The sequence below is a fragment of the Oncorhynchus gorbuscha genome, linkage group LG14, assembly GCF_021184085.1.
Source record: "Oncorhynchus gorbuscha isolate QuinsamMale2020 ecotype Even-year linkage group LG14, OgorEven_v1.0, whole genome shotgun sequence".
Lineage (NCBI taxonomy): Eukaryota > Metazoa > Chordata > Actinopteri > Salmoniformes > Salmonidae > Oncorhynchus > Oncorhynchus gorbuscha.
In genome coordinates, this window is record NC_060186.1 from 26,975,744 (window position 1) to 26,995,294 (window position 19,551).

The following is a 19,551-nucleotide window of genomic DNA, read 5'->3' on the forward strand; positions in this document are numbered from 1 at the left end:
GTTGAAACTGGAGCAGCAGCATGGCCAGGTGGACTGGGGACAGCAAGGAGTCATCATGTCAGGTAGTCCTGGGGCATGGTCCTAGGGCTCAGGTCCTCCGAGAGAGAGAAAGAAAGAGAGAAGGAGAGAATTAGAGAACGCACACTTAGATTCACACAGGACACCTGAATAGGACAGGAGAAGTACTCCAGATAAACAAACTGACCCTAGCCCCCCGACACATAAACTACTGCAGCATAAATACTGGAGGCTGAGACAGGAGGGGTCAGGAGACACTGTGGCCCCATCCGAGGACACCCCCGGACAGGGCCAAACAGGAAGGATATAACCCCACCCACTTTGCCAAAGCACAGCCCCCACACCACTAGACCACTGTATTGCCATACAGTATTTCATATCCTTGATATCATTGATAATACATTATTTATTAAGATCATAAGTTGTCACAAACACCTCTCCAGGGACGCGTGGGCCACCATTAAACGCATAGGAAACAAGGATTCTTGCTATGTGTGTCGGCATGCTATCTCGTTATCACAGCCTCCCGAAGCTTCATGAGTGACGGAGCTATTTAGGACACAAATTCAATGCAGTACAACCTCAGGCTTTAAAAGTCTTTGCAGGTTTTAACACGAGACATTCATTAAGCCAGCAAATGGGTGGAATAATCATATGCAAATCAGAGAGACAGCAAGGGGAGAGAGAGAGAGAGAGAGAGAGAGAGAGAGAGAGAGAGAGAGAGAGAGAGAGAGAGAGAGAGAGAGAGAGAGAGAGAGAGAGAGAGAGAGAGAGAGAGAGAGAGAGAGAGAAAGGCGCTTGTGGCTAATTTCAAAGCTAGGATTTATGTTTATTCCTGATGCACAGTCAGTCTGAGCACACAGACGAAAGAAAGCCTGCACACGTAAACCATTGAACACACACGCGCGAAGATGTACGCGCACACATGCATGCACATAACACACACATACAATAGGCATACACACACATACAAACTGAATACACGTACACATAGTGGACGGTTGTGTCATGCTTATAGCATAGGAGCGTGGTAGAGAATGGCTGAGATACTGGGTTTGTTCCAAATGGCACCCTATTGATGGTGAGGAGTGGTTGGAGGCTTGGGAATGGATTCAGAAAAAGGGACAACTCAGAGATGTTTGTGTGTATTTAAGTCAGTGTGTGTGTGTGATGTGGAAAGACACAGATAACAGAAAGACGGAGAGAGCCATGACATCTTGAAACATTTTTTTATGGTAGTACACCAACAGCAGCATTCCAGATGTCGGCTTTACCCACTGATGCTGGCCCTATCAGCTATAATAGATGGTTCCTAGCTATAATTTTGTGAGCAGATCGAGCATCAGTACAGAGACTCCTGCTGTATCCATCCCCATCCTATCGCAGGCTTCGATAGATCAGTATTTCCAGGCCATCCCTCTCTCATCAACCCCTTCTCTCTATGTTAGCCAGGATTTATCATCTCAGCCCTCTCTCAGGCTGGTTGACATAAGTGTGGTGCACCATTTCACCTTGTCCCACCGTGGGTGTAATGATGTTATTCCACCTTTTATTACCGCCACATTAACTTATCCACAGATACGTTCCATCAACCAAATGACATCTCCTGGACTGGGCTGGGAAGAGGGGAGTGTTTGGGGGAGTGTTTTTATTTCATAACACCGCTTGCCCTCGACAACTGTGCCATACAGATTGCAAAATAGTTGGGAAAAGATGTTTGATGTACCAATTCCATGGTACAGGGTGTATGAGTTGATATATAAAACAATGCAAAATTCAAGACTTTGTGAATTTCACCAAAAAAATATATATAGAATTCTTGCCACCAACAAAAGGTTGAATATTTGGGGCATAAAATCATCGAAGCTCTGCAGATTATGTTGTGAGGATACAGAAACAATAGACCATTTATTTTGGTATTGCCCTCAGGTAGCCTGTTTCTGGTCTCAATGGCTGAAAATGCATAGCATTGATCTCAAATTTACCCTAGAAATAGGAGATACTGTTAGGAGATCTAGAGAGACCGGATCAGTCCATTACTAATATACTAATACTCTTAGTAAAAGTATTTATCCTCAACACGCAATCTGTAGATTTTATTCGATCAGATAGTTTAAATTGTACGTTAAACATCATAGCATAGTTGAAAGATATGTGTTGCGTAGAAACAAGAAGTGGGTGGCCAGCAGAGATTGATGGACTGGGCTGAGGGAAGCTGAGGGTTGGTATGTGGAATTGGAGACAAGTGGGAGTGGAGATGCTGTGTGAGAGAGAATGATGGGCTGGGCTGAGGGAAGCTGAGGGTTGGTATGTGGAATTGGAGACAAGTGGGAGTGGAGTTGCTGTGTGAGAGATAGAATGATGGGCTGGGCTGAGGGAAGCTGAGGGTTGGTATGTGGAATTGGAGACAAGTGGGAGTGGAGTTGCTGTGTGAGAGATAGAATGATGGGATGGGCTGAGGGAAGCTGAGGGTTGGTATGTGGAATTGGAGACAAGTGGGAGTGGAGTTGCTGTGTGAGAGATAGAATGATGGGCTGGGCTGAGGGAAGCTGAGGGTTGGTATGTGGAATTGGAGACAAGTGGGAGTGGAGTTGCTGTGTGAGAGATAGAATGATGGGATGGGCTGAGGGAAGCTGAGGTTTGGTATGTGGAATTTGAGATAAGTGGGAGTGGAGTTGCTGTGTGAGAGAAGTTTGTGGGAGAAAAGTCTAAATAAAACATAATAAAAGTACATTTGAATGACACTAAGTGGCAGTGTTTTTACAACCAATGCCGGTTTGCCTGAGGCTGATGCCATGCAGGTGTTTGTACACATGCATATACACACACTCTCATTCAAATAAACACATACAAGAACACACACATACACATAATAGTGCCAGACATGCACACAAACATATAAAGTAGTCATTGCTGTTATGATTTCAGTTGTCCTTGATGTCCTTTGTTTTAAATGTATTTTTCTGTCATTGTTGTTTGCTGTTTTCTTCTGTCTTTTCCTTTTTTCTCTTTAGTTCATTCTCTTGGTTGCTGTGGGAACTGTGGGAGGGGTCCCGGTTGGTTGAGGGACAGCTATTGGGGAACTGTGGGGGGGATCTTGGAGGGTTCGGGTTTCACAAGATCATAAAAAAAGGAAACTATGACATGTGTTTTATATCACTATCATGCACACGCAACCTCACACATAAGGATGGGTCTGTTGCGGAAAGACTGATACATGTTTGATAGTGTCTTGATGCTGTAGTGTTTGTTAGTGTCTTGATGCTGTATTGTTTGTCCTTCCTGTTCTAATACTTTAATGTGACCCCTTCCTTGTGTGTTTTGAAATAAATAATTCTAAATAAAAATAAAACACTGATTACATGGTATATTGTATAGGCCAATACTGCTGGAAGCCCACTATAGACAGAAATAAGGAAAAATAGTCTAACAGGTGTCATGACATTGGCCTGTTGGGGGAGGTTAACGATCCCCATAAATACCTTTCCTCTTTTTCCTCTCTCTACTCTACCGACATAACTGTTGAAAATCCCTTTGCTAACATAGAGAGTCTGGTAACATCAAAAGGTGGGAAACGGAACCATGTTTCGGTAATCCAACCAGTTGAACATATGCGTTGGTACTTAATGAATCCTGATGTCAGATCAGTTGGCGTCTGAGACATTATGACTGATGATAGGACGACATAAACTGTATCTTGGAAAGTCCACACATTCTAGTTATCAGATTCACATGGAATTGTTGTGCAATTTAAATGTTTAAATCTGAAACTATTTGTGAAAAGATTAAATGTAATTTTAGCTTCTTAATGAGAGAACGGTTTGTCATAAGAGTAAACTCTGCTCACTCAGAGGCCCCGCCCAAGTGAACAGACATTGGTTGTAAACTATGAAACACGACATTCTCTTCACCGCGATATAAGCCCGTTAACCAAAATACAACTTTGCGTTCCAAGTAGGTGAGGACTTGGGGTCTCTTTGTTAAAAGGACAAGATCACCTACAGAACAAAGCCAACATTTTCATCATAGGTACACTTCAACTATGACAGACAAAAAGAGAAAAAAATCCAGAAAATCACATTGTAGGATTTTTTATGAATTTATTTGCAAATGATGGTGGAAAATAAGTATTTGTTCACCTACAAACAAGCAAGATTTCTGGCTCTCACAGACCTGTAAACTTCTTATTTAAGAGGCTCCTCTGTCCTCCACTCGTTACCTGTAATAATGGCACCTGTTTGAACTTGTTATCAGTATAAAAGACACCTGTCCACAACCTCAAACAGTCACACTCCAAACTCCACTATGGCCAAGACCAAACAGCTGTCAAAGGACACCAGAAACAAAATTGTAGACATGCACCAGGCTGGGAAGACTGAATCTGCAATAGGTAAGCAGTTTGGTTTAAAGAAATCAACTGTGGGAGCAATTATTAGGAAATGGAAGACATACAAGACCACTGATAATCTCCCTCGATTTGGGGCTCCACGCAAGATCTCACCCTGTGGGGTCAAAATGATCACAAGAACGGTGAGCAAAAATCCCAGAACCACACGGGGGGACCTAGTGAATGACCTGCAGAGAGCTGGGACCAATGTAACAAAGCATACCATCAGTAACACACTACGCCGCCAGGGACTCAAATCATGCAGTGCCAGACGTGTCCCCCTGCTTAAGCCAGTACATGACCAGGCCCGTCTGAAGTTTGCTAGAGAGCATTTGGATGATCCAGAAGAAGATTGAGAGAATGTCATATGCTCAGATGAAACCAAAATATAACTTTTTGGTAAAAACTCAGCTCATCGTGTTTGGAGGACAAAGAATGCTGAGTTGCGTCCAAAGAACACCCTACCTATTGTGAAGCATGGGGGTGGAAACATCATGCTTTGGGGCTGTTTTTCTGCAAAGGGACCAGGACGACTGATCCGCGGAAAGGAAAGAATGAATGGGGCCATGTATCGTGAGATTTTGAGTGAAAACCTCCTTCCATCAGCAAGGGCATTGAACATGAAACGTGGCTGGGTCCTTCAGCATGACAATGATCCCAAACACACCGCCCGGGCAACGAATGAGTGGCTTCGTAAGAAGAATTTCAAGGTCTTGGAGTGGCCTAGCCAGTCTCCAGATCTCAACCCCATAGCAAATCTTTGGAGGGAGTTGAAAGCCCGTGTTGCCCAGCAACAGCCCCAAAACATCACTGCTCTACAGGAGATCTGCATGGAGGAATGGGCCAAAATACCAGCAACAGTGTGTGAAAACCTTGTGAAGACTTACAGAAAACATTTGACCTCTGTCATTGCCAACAAAGGGTATATAACAAAGTATTGAGATAAACTTTTGTTATTGACCAAATGCTTATTTTCCACCATCATTTGCAAATAAATTAATGAAAAATCCTATAATGTGATTTTCTGGATTTTTTTTCTCATTTTGTCTGTCATAGTTGAAGTGTACCTATGATGAAAATTACAGGCCTCTCTCCTCTTTGAAGTGGGAGAACTTGCACAATTGGTGGCTGACTAAATACTTTTTTCCCCACTGTAGGTTGTGTGGGGAAACGTCTTTTTCCATCCGATCTGTCAAACTTATCGCCTCTAAAATTTAAATAAAACAGCACAAAGAGTTTATGTAATGTGTCATTAAATACCTATTTGCAGGTTTGTGTCGAATTTGAATCAGGTTTTTATGGCGGCGCTAAAGTTATCTTCAGAAGTAAACAGCGGCTGTCACGGCTTTTGAGAGTCATGATGGCTTGCAGTGATGACGCAAAAAAATGAATGCATATTCAGTTGTACAATTGACTAGGTATCCCCCTTACCATATCTCTTTATTGTTGTAGTCTGCGAGAGAAGAGAGGCTGCACGACACAGGATGAGTGGCATTGTGCGTGCTGTACGTTACATCATGACACGTCACAATTTGAATGCCACGGTTGTGCAAATTTGTACGGAATGGGGTTAGTCAACAGTACCAACGTCAGTGTCACAAATGGAATCCTTTTCCACAGGGCTCTGATCAAAAGTAGTGCAATGTATAGGGATTAGGTTGCCATTTAGGACACACGTCAGTCTCCACAGTATGTCTTTATCAATTGAGGGTCGTCTGTCTTGGCGAGTCCTTGAGAAAGACTCCCAACAGGTTTCCCATTTCACCTGCAGTGAATGGACATTTTTCATTTTTTTCTCTCTTTCTCTTTTCTTTCCTCCAAAGGCTGAGCTCGATTACTTTTCCCCCTGAAACGTATCCATCATGAACTGCGCCTCAGTGTTTTGTATGGGATAGATTTATCTGTCTATGACTGCTAGCGGCTGGCGGGGGCCCTAAATGTTGGGCTCCTGAGTTGCGCAGCAGAGGCGTCCCTGCTGGAGGCGTCACTACAGACTCTCTGGTTCGAATCCAGGCTGTATCACAACAGGCCATGATTGGGCGGCACACAATTGGCCCAGCGTCATCCGGGTTTGGCCGGTGTTGGCCCTCAATGTAAATAATAATTTGTGCTTAACTGACTTGTCTATTTAAATTAAGGTCAAATGTTTTTTAAAAAATGTAGCGTTTGAGTGAGTATGTGTGAACGAGCGTGCATGGATGTGAATGTAAAGCAAGAGAAGCCTGTCAAGGGGCATAATTGAGTGCTCTTGTGTGGTCATTGTGTGAACAACCACAGCACAGGGAGAGAAAGAGACATGACGCAATGTGAATACAGGCCTGAAGCGGATCCCATTGAGCATTGATTACTAGTGCTCAACGTTTCTCCATTAGATACACAATTAGGACTGATTAGGCCTTTTGTCTGAAGGCGTGTTATGTTACGACACTCCTGATTTGGTTGCTGTGTTGGGTTCAAGTGTTGTTTGTGTTGATACAAATAGCTACAGTTTGGTTCTTATTGCAATGGAACAATTCAGATGTAAAACATTCATTCAACTGATTGCAGAATGCGGCAATGGGAATCGTGAGTGTTTCGCAATGTTGTTTAATCTTAGACTGACATTCATTATTGTAATTCTTCACAGAACATGTTTTTTTTAAGAGTACATTTGTTTTATCTAGTCTCATGAATAGGAGGGAACTGCTTCAATGATCTATGCTAGATTCTAATAGAAATTCAAGGTGACCTCTGTAAGTTACAGTCAGACAGAAAATTCTCCAGTGTTAAAGCAACACTGACAGGGTTAAAGGTCCTAAACAGTCATTCTGAAAATGTATTTTTCTCTCATGACTAACTACCAGGATGTTTGAAATTACAGTCTGAGCGGGCAGGGAGCTTATATTTGACAGACAGCTTTTTGAAAAGCCTATGTCAAGCACTTTGGATGTGGTGAGCTGTGTTGCAGTGAAATCATCTCAAGCTAATTTGGTGATACACAAAGCAACATTGAAAATGCATCAATTATCTCTCTCTCTCTCTCTCTCTCTCTCTCTCTCTCTCTCTCTCTCTCTCTCTCTCTCTCTCTCTCTCAATTTCTATTACATTTCAATGTAAGGGCTTTGTTGGCATGGGAAGCATATGTTAACATTGCCAAAGCAAGTGAAGAGAATAATAAACAAAAGTGAAATAAACCCCCCAAAAAATGACAGTAAACATTACACAGAATGAAGACATTTCAAATGTCATATGTGCAAATAGTTCAAGTACAAATGGAAAATAGATTTACAATGGTGTTTGTTCTTCACTGGTTGCCCTTTTCTTGTGGCATACAGGTCACAAATATTGCTGCTGTGACGGCAGACTGTGGTATTTCAAAGTTGTATTTGTTTTTGTCCCAACCTTCGCTCTCTCTCCCCCGCTACTCTCTCCTCTTCCATCCTATCATCTCTTCCCTCTGCTCAAACCTTCTTCAACCTATCTCCTGATTCTGCCTCCTCAACCCTCCTCTCCTCCCTTTCTGCATCCTTTGACTCTCTATGTCCCCTATCTTCCAGGCCGGCTCGGTCCTCCCCTCCCGCTCCGTGGCTTGACGACTCAATGCGAGCTCACAGAACAGGGCTCCGGAAGGCCGAGCGGAAATGGAGGAAAACTCGCCTCCCTGCGGACCTGGCATCCTTTCACTCCCTCCTCTCTACATTTTCCTCCTCTGTCTCTGCTGCTAAAGCCACTTTCTACCACTCTAAATTCCAAGCATCTGCCTCTAACCCTAGGAAGCTCTTTGCCACATTCTCCTCCCTCCTGAATCCTCCTCCCCCTCCCCCCTCCTCCCTCTCTGCAGATGACTTCGTCAACCATTTTGAAAAGAAGATCGACGACATCCGATCCTCGTTTGCTAAGTCAAACAACACCGCTGGTTCTGCTCACACTGCCCTACCCTGTGCTCTGACCTCTTTCTCCCCTCTCTCTCCAGATGAAATCTCGCGTCTTGTGACGGCCGGCCGCCCAACAACCTGCCCGCTCGACCCTATCCCCTCCTCTCTTCTCCAGACCATTTCCGGAGACCTTCTCCCTTACCTCACCTCGCTCATCAACTTATCCCTGACCGCTGGCTACGTCCCTTCCGTCTTCAAGAGAGCGAGAGTTGCACCCCTTCTGAAAAAACCTACACTCGATCCCTCCGATGTCAACAACTACAGACCAGTATCCCTTCTTTCTTTTCTCTCCAAAACTCTTGAACGTGCCGTCCTTGGTCAGCTCTCCCGCTATCTCTCTCAGAATGACCTTCTTGATCCAAATCAGTCAGGTTTCAAGACTAGTCATTCAACTGAGACTGCTCTTCTCTGTATCACGGAGGCGCTCCGCACCGCTAAAGCTAACTCTCTCTCCTCTGCTCTCATCCTTCTAGACCTATCGGCTGCCTTCGATACTGTGAACCATCAGATCCTCCTCTCCACCCTCTCCGAGTTGGGCATCTCCGGCGCGGCCCACGCTTGGATTGCGTCCTACCTGACAGGTCGCTCCTACCAGGTGGCGTGGCGAGAATCTGTCTCCTCACCACGCGCTCTCACCACTGGTGTCCCCCAGGGCTCTGTTCTAGGCCCTCTCCTATTCTCGCTATACACCAAGTCACTTGGCTCTGTCATAACCTCACATGGTCTCTCCTATCATTGCTATGCAGACGACACACAATTAATCTTCTCCTTTCCCCCTTCTGATGACCAGGTGGCGAATCGCATCTCTGCATGTCTGGCAGACATATCAGTGTGGATGACGGATCACCACCTCAAGCTGAACTTCGGCAAGACGGAGCTGCTCTTCCTCCCGGGGAAGGACTGCCCGTTCCATGATCTCGCCATCACGGTTGACAACTCCATTGTGTCCTCCTCCCAGAGCGCTAAGAACCTTGGCGTGATCCTGGACAACAAACTGTCGTTCTCAACTAACATCAAGGCGGTGGCCCGTTCCTGTAGGTTCATGCTCTACAACATCCGCAGAGTACGACCCTGCCTCACACAGGAAGCGGCGCAGGTCCTAATCCAGGCACTTGTCATCTCCCGTCTGGATTACTGCAACTCGCTGTTGGCTGGGCTCCCTGCCTGTGCCATTAAACCCCTACAACTCATCCAGAACGCCGCAGCCCATCTAGTGTTCAACCTTCCCAAGTTCTCTCACGTCACCCCGCTCCTCCGCTCTCTCCACTGGCTTCCAGTTGAAGCTCGCATCCGCTACAAGACCATGGTGCTTGCCTACGGAGCTGTGAGGGGAACGGCACCTCAGTACCTCCAGGCTCTGATCAGGCCCTACACCCAAATAAGGGCACTGCGTTCATCCACCTCTGGCCTGCTCGCCTCCCTACCACTGAGGAAGTACAGTTCCCGCTCAGCTCAGTCAAAACTGTTCGCTGCTCTGGCTCCCCAATGGTGGAACAAACTCCCTCACGACGCCAGGACAGCGGAGTCAATCACCACCTTCCGGAGACACCTGAAACCCCACCTCTTTAAGGAATACCTAGGATAGGATAAAGTAGTCCTTCTCACCCCCCTTAAAATACTTAGATGCACTATTGTAAAGTGGTTGTTCCACTGGATGTCATAAGGTGAATGCACCTATTTGTAAGTCGCTCTGGATAAGAGCGTCTGCTAAATGACTTAAATGTAAATGTAAATGTAAATGTTTTCAAATTCTTTGTGGATCTGTGTAATCTGAGGGAAATATGTGTCTCTAATATGGTCATTCATTTGGCAGGAGTTTAGGAAGTGCAGCTCACCTTCCACCTCATTTTGTGGGCAGTGTGCACATAGCCTGTCTTCTCTTGAGAGCAAGGTGTGCCTAATACAACCTTTCTCAATAGCAAGGCTATGCTCACTGAGTATACATAGTCAAAGTTTTCCTTAAATGAGGGTCAGTTTGGGCCTGCCACTGTGTAATCTCTATTTATGGCCAAATAGCATTCTAGTTTGCTCTGTTTTTTTGTTCATTCTTTCCAATGTGTCAAGTAATTAACTTTTTGTTTTCTCATTATTTGGTTGGGTCTAATTGTGTTGCGGTTCTGGGGCTCTGTGGGGTCTGTTTGTGTTTGTGAACAGAGCTCCAGGAACAGCTTGCTTAGGGGATCTATCTGTAGGGTTAGAACATGAGTAACCACCAAGCTGCATTTTGGTCCGCTTCTCCTTCAACAGACGAACGGCGTTACCTATATTGAGCTGATTTTTGACGTGCTGTTTCTTTTTCCGTAATGTATTTCTGTACTGTTTTAGTCATTCACTATAGTGAAGGCGTAGCTCAGATTTTATGGGTGTCACGCCCTGACCTTGGAGATCCTTATTATTCTCTATGTTTGGTTAGGTCAGGGTGTGACTCGGGTGGGAAATTCTATGTTTTCTATTTCTTTGTTTTTGGCCGATTGTGGTTCCCAATCAGAGGCAGCTGTCTGTTGTTGTCTCTGATTGGGAGTCATACTTAGGCAGCCTGTTTTCCACCTGAGTTTGTGGGATCTTGTTTTCTGTTTAGTGCCCAACAGAACTGTGCACTTTCATTTTTTGACTTTGTTATTTTATTTGAGTGTTTAAAAAAAAATAATAATCAAGAATAGTTTCCACTCTGCGCTTTGGTCCACTCATTCTACCACCAATGAGAGCCATTACTTTGGGTCTCTATGTTTTCGGTTAGATAGGTTTCTCAATATCTTTCTTAGGTTTTTGCATAATTCCTCAAACCATTTGTAAATTTAGTTATTTTTCTTCGGTTTTCTGTTTTGAATTTTTTAGTTTTGATAGGGAAGCTGAGAGACCAAATATACTGCTTAGGTTTTTACTGCAAAGTTTACAGTACACATTCACTATTACAGTGGAACATTTTGTCCAGGGAGTTGTCTAAAAGGGGTTAAAGTTGTTGTTGCCTAATAGGTTTTTGATAGGTTTCCTTCCATCTATAGGATTTCTTAAAATTATTCCGTTCCTTTGGCTTTGATGCCTCATGATTGAGTATTGCTCTGTTCAAGTAGACAGGGATTTTGCTGTGATCTGATGGTGTCAGTGGTCTGACTGTGAATGCTCTGAGAGAGTCTGGGTTGAGGTCAGTGATAAAGTAGTTAACAGTGCTACTGACAGGAGATGAGCTATAGGTGTACCTACCATAGAGGTCCCCACGAAGCCTACCATTGACTATGTACATACCCAGCGTGCGACAGAGCTGCAGGAGTTGTGACCCGTTTTTTGTTGGTTATGTTATTGTAGTTATGCCAAGGGGGGCATACGGGGGAGGGAATGCTGAAACAATCACACTCTCACACTCAACACTGGTTATTACCAGGTTATTAACACCAACACCAGGGTTAATTTATACCACTGAGTATTAATTTAACACTTGAATCAACACTATAAATGTTCAATTGAAAAACATTAACACTGGCCAATTTGCTGTGAATGGATAAAAACATATGTATCTTTCTTGCATATGGTTTATTACTAGATCTGAATATCATAGGTGTCATGACAGAATATGGCAATATCATTTGTTGCAACAATTCACCCTCTTTCGTTCGTCTCCCATTGTTTCACACTCTCATTTGCAGATGGAAAATAAATCTCTCTCTCTATAGATGTCTATCTCTCTATTTCCCTCTCTAACTCTCTCTAACTCTCTCTCTCTAACTCTCTCTCTAACTCTCTCTCTCTCTCTCTGAAGGCTAGTTGAGGGTGCCATTTGTCTGAAGGCGTGCAGGTGTGGGAATACTGTGTCCTACTTTTTAAAATTAGACTTTTGCTTATGATGAGTCCCTACGCCAAAGAGCCTACCTCAAATACAAAACTCTGGGATTTAACAACCAGTTTGGCTCGTTTCAGAAGAAGTGTTTATTATCAGTCCGTACTGTATCTGTTGATTCGTCCACAGTCAAGCTGGATAAGGATAAGTATAATTTTCTGCCCTTGTACACGTTTCAGAAGTGCATCATCACAAACTCCTCACAAACTCAGACAACCACAGACAAGGCTGATGTAGAAAAGGCATCAATTTCTGTGGCTAATCAATGATACTATTTTGGATGTACAAATGTAGGATCTTAATTTGAGGCAGTTTACTAAAGTAGGAAAATAATCCTGCAGCAACAGGACATTTAAATGATTAAGTGGATTATACTTTCTGGGGATTTTTGTAGAAGTTGATACATTTTTCAAGTCTGAAGTTTTTATGTGGAAATTACAAACTTCAGGAGCCTTTTTTTAACCTCAAATACACTGCAGGAAAGTTATCCTGAATCATGGTGATCAAATTAAGATCTACATCTGTAGGGTGAGCGAGTCTGGCGGATTTCAGTAAACCAGAATATTTGATAGTACTCTGGCTCTGTGTGCTAACTATATGGTAGATCATGGACTCTTGCAATATATCCAGAAGGCAACTATTTTTAGTGCCTCAATCAATTGAGTTTAAAGAACCAAAATAGCATCTGAAAATAATGTAAATACATGCTTATTGTTTTAAACACTGGGAGTTGTGTGCTTTGACCCCTCCGAAATGAGGTTAACCATGTCTCTCTATTTCTCCCTTTCCATTCTCCTCCTTATCTCTCGCCATCTCTCTTTCTCCCTCCCTCACTCCACAGCTAGTATCGTCCGGACCAAACAGTGGTGTGAGATGGTCCCATGTCTGGACGATGAGGGCTGTGACCTGTTAATCAATAAATCTGGATGGACTTGTACACAACCAGGAGGCAGAGTCAAAACCACTACGGTGAGTCTTATTTACAGAATGTATATTCATTATCACTATGTTTGAAAGCACATAATGGGGGTCACTTCTTGGAATTAGAATTACCAGAATGTTAACTTGAATAGGAATGTCAATTGTAGTCATTCTAATTCCATCAACCACCAATGTGTAGCCTTAACCCAGTGTGAACCCTTTCTCACTCACTCACTACACAACACCACAAGCCATGACTTGGCTCCCATGTCAGAGGTGGCTCCCGACAGTTCCACAGTTCCATCCCAGCGTTAGCTACACTAGCTGGCAGCAGACAGCAGAATGCTCATATTAATGAATCCAACCTCAGCCAGGTACACCTAAGCAGGCGTACCTAAAACGCTTCTCCCCTCCCTCCTGCTTCTCCCTTCCCTCCTACTTCTCCCCAACAACACAGTGGTTTGTTTACCTGTTCATCGCTCCTAATTAGTTTGAATTAAGGTAAACTCTTAAAGCTAATGACTGGAGCGGATGGAGTCTTCACGGGCAGGTATTTTGGGGAGAGAAAGCAACCTCTCTCCCTTGCTTCACTCACGCACACACTAAACGACAACAGTAAAACACTGTTGAATGCACAATAGAATACCTTAAATATGTTTTACAGAATTAATGCTCTAGATTGCACTCCATTATGTGTAAAATGGTGAGAAATACAGTTGTTAACTGTAATTGGAAGCCTCCTGTCACGCCCTGACCTTAGTTATCTATGTCTTCTGTATTATTTTGGTCAGGTCAGGGTGTGACGAGGGTGGGTATGTGTGTTTTAGTATTGTCTAGGGGTTTTGTATATCTATGGGGTTTTGGTATGTCTAGGTAAATGTAGGTCTATGGTGGCCTGAATTGGTTCCCAATCAGAGGCAGCTGTTTGTCATTGTCTCTGATTGGGGATCCTATTTAGGTTGCCGTTTTCCATTTTTGGTTATGTGGGTTATTGTCTATGTGTAGTTGCCTGTCAGCACTCGGTTTAAATAGCGTCACGTTCATTTTGTTTAGTGTTTCTTCTTTATTAAAAGAATTATGTATTCATATCACGCTGTACCTTGGTCTCATCAATACGACGAATGTGACCCCTCCTGCAAAAAATTACTCTGACATACTGTATTTCTGTACAGTAATAGATTGGACTACTGTAGATTTAAATGTTCAGTTTCGCACCAACTGCATGCTGTCAGGTGAGACGAATGAAAATCAGCCAATTTTAGTTAAAAACAAATATATACTGTATCAGTCAAAAGTTTGGACACACCTACTCATTCAAGTGTTTTTCTGTATTTTTACTATTTTCTACAAGAAAATAGTCAAATAAACCTTCCAACCAGGATTTCTGTGAATCACATTATGTTGGCTTTGCAGTGATGTGTAATTTCTACTTGAATCTAGCCAGTATTAAGGCATACAGCTACAATTTGTATTCACCCGCAACCTCTATTCATAATGACTGCTAGGGTTAAGAGGAAGCTACCTAGCCATTTAAACTGGAACATTTAAACTGGAACAACCATTTCAGTAAAGGGTGCAAAAGTTAAATGATTGGATTAGTTTAGATGAATTATTGTTATCTTTGTGGAGCTTAACATTTAATCAATCAATCACTCAATGTACAGTTGAAGCCGGAAGTTTACATACACTGGAGTCATTAAAACTCATTCTTCAACAACTCCACAAATTTCTTGTTAACAAACTATAGTCGGTTACGACATCCGCTTTGTGCATGACACAAGTAATTTTTCCAACAATTGTTTACAGACAGATTATTTCACTTATAACTCGCTTTTATCACAATTCCAGTGGGTCAGAAGTTTACATGCACTAAGTTGACTGTGCCTTTACACAACTTGGAAAATTCCAGAAAAGGATGTCTTGGCTTTAGAAGCTTCTGATAGGCTAATTGCTATCATTTGAGTCAATTGGAGGTGTCCCTGTGGATGTATTTAAAGGCCTACCTTCAACCTCAGTGCCTCTTTGCTTGATATCATGGGAAAATTAAAAGAAATCAGCCAAGATACTCTAGTCCCAAACTGTTTTAGACCTTTATCCATTCTGCCCTGTCTTTCTAAAGTCTTTGAAAGCCAAGTTAATGAACAGATCTCTGGCCTCCTGGGTGGCGCAGTGATCTAAGGCACTGCAGAGACTCTGGGTTCGAGCCCAGACTCTGTTGAAGCCGGCCGCGACCGGGAGGTCCATGGGGCCACGCACAATTGGCCTAGCGTTGTCCGGGTTAGGGAGGGTTTGGCTGGTAGGGATATCCTGGCTTGGTGTACGGTGTTTCCTCTGACACATTGGTGCGTCTGGCTTCCGGGTTGGATGCGCACTGTGTTAAGAAGCAGTGCGGCTTGGTTGGGTTGTGTTTCGGAGGACGCAAGTCTCTCGACCTTTGTCTCTCCTGGGCCCGTACGGGAGTTGTAGCGATGAGACAGGACAGTAACTACTAACAATTGGATAGCATGAAATTGGGGAGAAAAAGGGGTAAATAAATAATAATAAACAGATCACTGACCATTTCGAATCCCACCGCAACTTATCCGCTGTGTGAGCTGGTCACGGGTGCACCTCAGCCATGCTCAAGGTACTAAACGATATCATAACCTCCATCGTCAAAAGACAGTACAGTGCAGCCGTCTTCATTGACTCGTATTCTTATCGGCAGACTCAACAGGCTTGGTTTTTCAAATGACTGCCTCGCCTGGTTCACCAACTACTTCTCAGTCAGAGTTGTGTGTTAAATCGGAGGGCATGTTGTCTGGACCTCTGGCAGTCTCTATGGGGGTACCACAGGGTTCAATTCCCGGGCTGACACTTTTCTCTGTATATATCAACAATGTTGCTCTTGCTGCATGTGATTCCCTCATCTACCTCTTGCTCTTGTTGCATGTGATCTACCTCTACACAGAAGACACCATTCTGTATATATTTGGCCCTTAATTAGACACTGTACTAATTAAACTCCAAACGAGCTTCAATGCCATACAACACTCCTTCCGTGGCCTCCAACTGCTCTTAAATGCTAGTAAAACCAATTGCATGATTTTCAACCGCTCGCTGCCCGCACCCGCCCGTCCGACTAGCATCACTACTCTGGACGGCTCTGACTTAGAATATGTGGACAACTACAAATACCTAGGTGTCTGGCTAGACTGTAAACTCTCCTTCCAGACTCATATTAAACATCTCCAATCCAAAATTAAATCTAGAATCGGCTTCCTATTTTGCAACAAAGCCTCCTTCACTCACGCCGCCAAACATACCTTGTAAAACTGACTATCCTACCGATCCTCAACTTCGGTGTTGTCATTTACAAAATAGCTTCCAATACTCTACGCAGCAAACTGGATGCAGTCTATCACAGTGCCATCTGTTTGTCACCAAAACCCCTTATACCACCCACCACTGCGACCTGTGTGCTCTAGTCGGCTGGCCCTCGCTACATATTCATCGCCAGACACACTGCCTCCAGGTCATCTAGAAGGCTATGCTAGGTAAAGCTCTGCCTTATCTAGGCTCACTGGTCACATTAACAACACCCACCCATCACGCACTCCAGCAGGTATATTTCACTGGTCATCCCCAAAGCCAACACTTCCTTTGGCCGCCTTTCCTTCCAGTGCTCTGCTGCCAATGACTGGAACGAATTGCAAAAATCGCTGAAGCTGGAGACTTATATTTCCCTCACTAACTTTAAACATCAGCTGTCTGAGCAGCTAACCAATCACTGCAGCTAGTCCATCTGTAAATATCCCACCCAATCTACCTACCTCATCCCCATATTGTTTTAATGTACTTTTATGCTCTTTTTCACACTAGTATTTCTACTTGCACATCACCATCTGCTCATCTATCACTCCAGTGTTCATTTACTAAATTTGAATTACTTCACTACTATGGCCTATTTATTGCCTTTCCTCCTCATGCCATTTGCACACACTGTATAAAGACTTTATTATTTTTCCTATTGTGTTATTTACTGTATGCTTGTTTATTTCATCTGTGTTGTTGTTTGTGTCGCACTGCTTTGCTTTATCTTGGCCAGGTCGCAGTTGTAAACTTGTTCTCAACTAGCTTTTCTGGTAAAATATTGGTGAAATACATTTTTTTTAAAGACCTCAGAAAAGAATTGTAGACCTCCACAAGTCTGATTCATCCTTGGGAGCAATTTACAAATGCCTGAGGGTACCACGTTCATCTGCACAAGCAATAGTACGCAAGAATAAACCCAATGGGACCACGCAGCCATCATACCTGTCAGGAAGGAGACGCGTTCTGGCTCCTAGAGGTAAACATACTTTGGTGCGAAAAGTGCAAATCAATTCCAGAACAATAGCAAAGGACCTTGTGAAGATGCTGGAAGAAACAGTTACAAAAGTATTTATATCCACAGTAAAACAAGTCCTATATCGACATAACCTGAAAGGCCGTTGAGCAAGGAAGAAGCCGCAGCTCCAAAACCTCCATAAAAAAGCCAGACTGCGGTTTGCAACTGCACATGTGGACAAAGATCTGATGAAACAAAAATAGAATTGTTCGGCCATAATGACCATCGTTATGTTTGGAGTAAAAAGGACGAGGCTTGCAAGCCGATGAACACCATGCCAACCGTGAAGCACGGGGGTGGCAGCATCATGTTGTGGGGGTGCTTTGCTGCATGAGGGACTGGTGCACTTCACAAAATAGATGGCATCATGAAGATGGAAAATTATGTGGATATATTGAAGCAACATCTCAAGACATCAGTCAGGAAGTTAAAGCTTGGTCGCAAATGGGTCTTCTAAATGGACAATGACACCAAGCATACTTCCAAAGTTGTGGCAAAATGGCTTAAGGACAACAAAGTTAAGGTAATGGAGTGGCCATCACAAAGCCCTGACCTCAAACCTATCGAACATTTGTGGGCAGAACTGAAAAAGTGTGTGCAATCAAGGAGGCCTACAACCCTGACTCAGTTACACCATCTCCTTCAGGAGGAATGGGTCAAAATTCACCCAACTTATTGTGGGAAGCTTGTGGAAGGCTACCCGAAAGCATTTGACCCAAGTTAAAAAATTTAAAGGCAATGCTGCCAAATGCTGCTCATTCCACTGGGAATGAGATGAAAGAAGTAAAAGCTTAAATAAATAATTCTCTCTACTATTATTCTGAGATTTCATATTCTTTAAATAAAGTGGTGATCCTAGTAAGTCAGGGAATTTTTACTAGGATTAAATGTCAGTAATTGTGAAAAGCTGAGTTTAAATGTATTTGGCTAAGGTGTATGTAAACTTCTGACTTCAACTGTACATGCAAAAACACATTTATTAAAAACAATTCCCAAAAAATCCACCTGCAGTAGAGCAAGTTAAAAATGTGTCATTATATCTTTAAAACATTTATTTGGTGTGAATTCTCATTTGGTTTTGAGTCAGTACCACAAAAACCTTTTGGCAGTAATGTCATTGACTTTGATTACAACCTACTATAAATATTTGACTTAAACATGCCTTGGGATTTACAGTGTACTGTACTTCTGGATCACAAAAAACCTTTTGACCTCAAGTGGTTGCATGGTATTGTTTTTTTGGGTCATTAACATATTTTGAGGCATGCCTTTTAAGAGACTACACCCATGAGTGTGAGTACTGTACCAATTTAACTAATATGTGTTAAATGCTTTCAAACAACAAAATGTGGGGACAGATAGGAGTGTCAATAAGCCTCAAACCTTCAATGGTTGAGTACTTGCTATGTTTTGCTCTGTAGACACTGCAAATTTGGAAGCCTTTGTTAAGGCCTCTAGAAGTGTAAGTTATTCATACATATTTGATGTACAGTGTATATACACTACCGTTCAAAAGTTTGGGGCCACTTAGAAATGTCCTTGTTTTTTTCAAGAAAAGCATTCTGTACTCGCCTCTTCACTGTTAATGTTGAGACTGGTGTTTTGCAGGTACTATTTGATGAAGCTCCCAGCTGAGGACTTGTGAGGCATCTGTTTCTTAAACTACACACTCTAATGTACTTGTACTCTTGCTCAGTTGTGCACCGGGGCCTCCCACTCCTCTTTCTATTCTGGTTAGAGCCAGTTTGTTCTGTTTTGTGAAGAGAGTAGTACATACCGTATGAGATCTTCAGTTTCTTGGCAATTTCTGGCATGAGATAGCCTTCATTTCTCAGAACAAGAATAGACTGACGAGTTTCAGAAGAAAGGTCTTTGTTGCTCACCATTTTGAGCCTATAATTGAACCCACAAATGCTGATGCTCCAGATAGTCAACTAGTCTAACGAAGGCCAGTTTTATTGCCTCTTAAAATCAGCACAACAGTTTTCAACTGTGCTAACATCATTGCAAAAGGGTTGATCAATTAGCCTTTTAAAATTAGAAACTTGGATTAGCTAACACAACGTGCCATTTGAACACAGGAGTGATGGTTGCTGATAATGGGCCTCTG

General features: G+C 43.1%; 1 protein-coding gene across 2 annotated transcripts in view; it reads left to right on the plus strand.

Annotated features, from left to right (window-relative positions):
• Positions 1-19,551, plus strand: part of LOC123994841 (chemokine-like protein TAFA-5) — a 199,678-nt gene that overhangs the window by 165,549 nt on the left and 14,578 nt on the right. For both annotated transcript variants that reach the window (XM_046297886.1, XM_046297887.1), the window contains exon 3: positions 12,993-13,120. In XM_046297886.1, the coding sequence (XP_046153842.1) occupies positions 12,993-13,120 (128 nt within the window). The remainder of the gene's footprint in view (positions 1-12,992; positions 13,121-19,551) is intronic.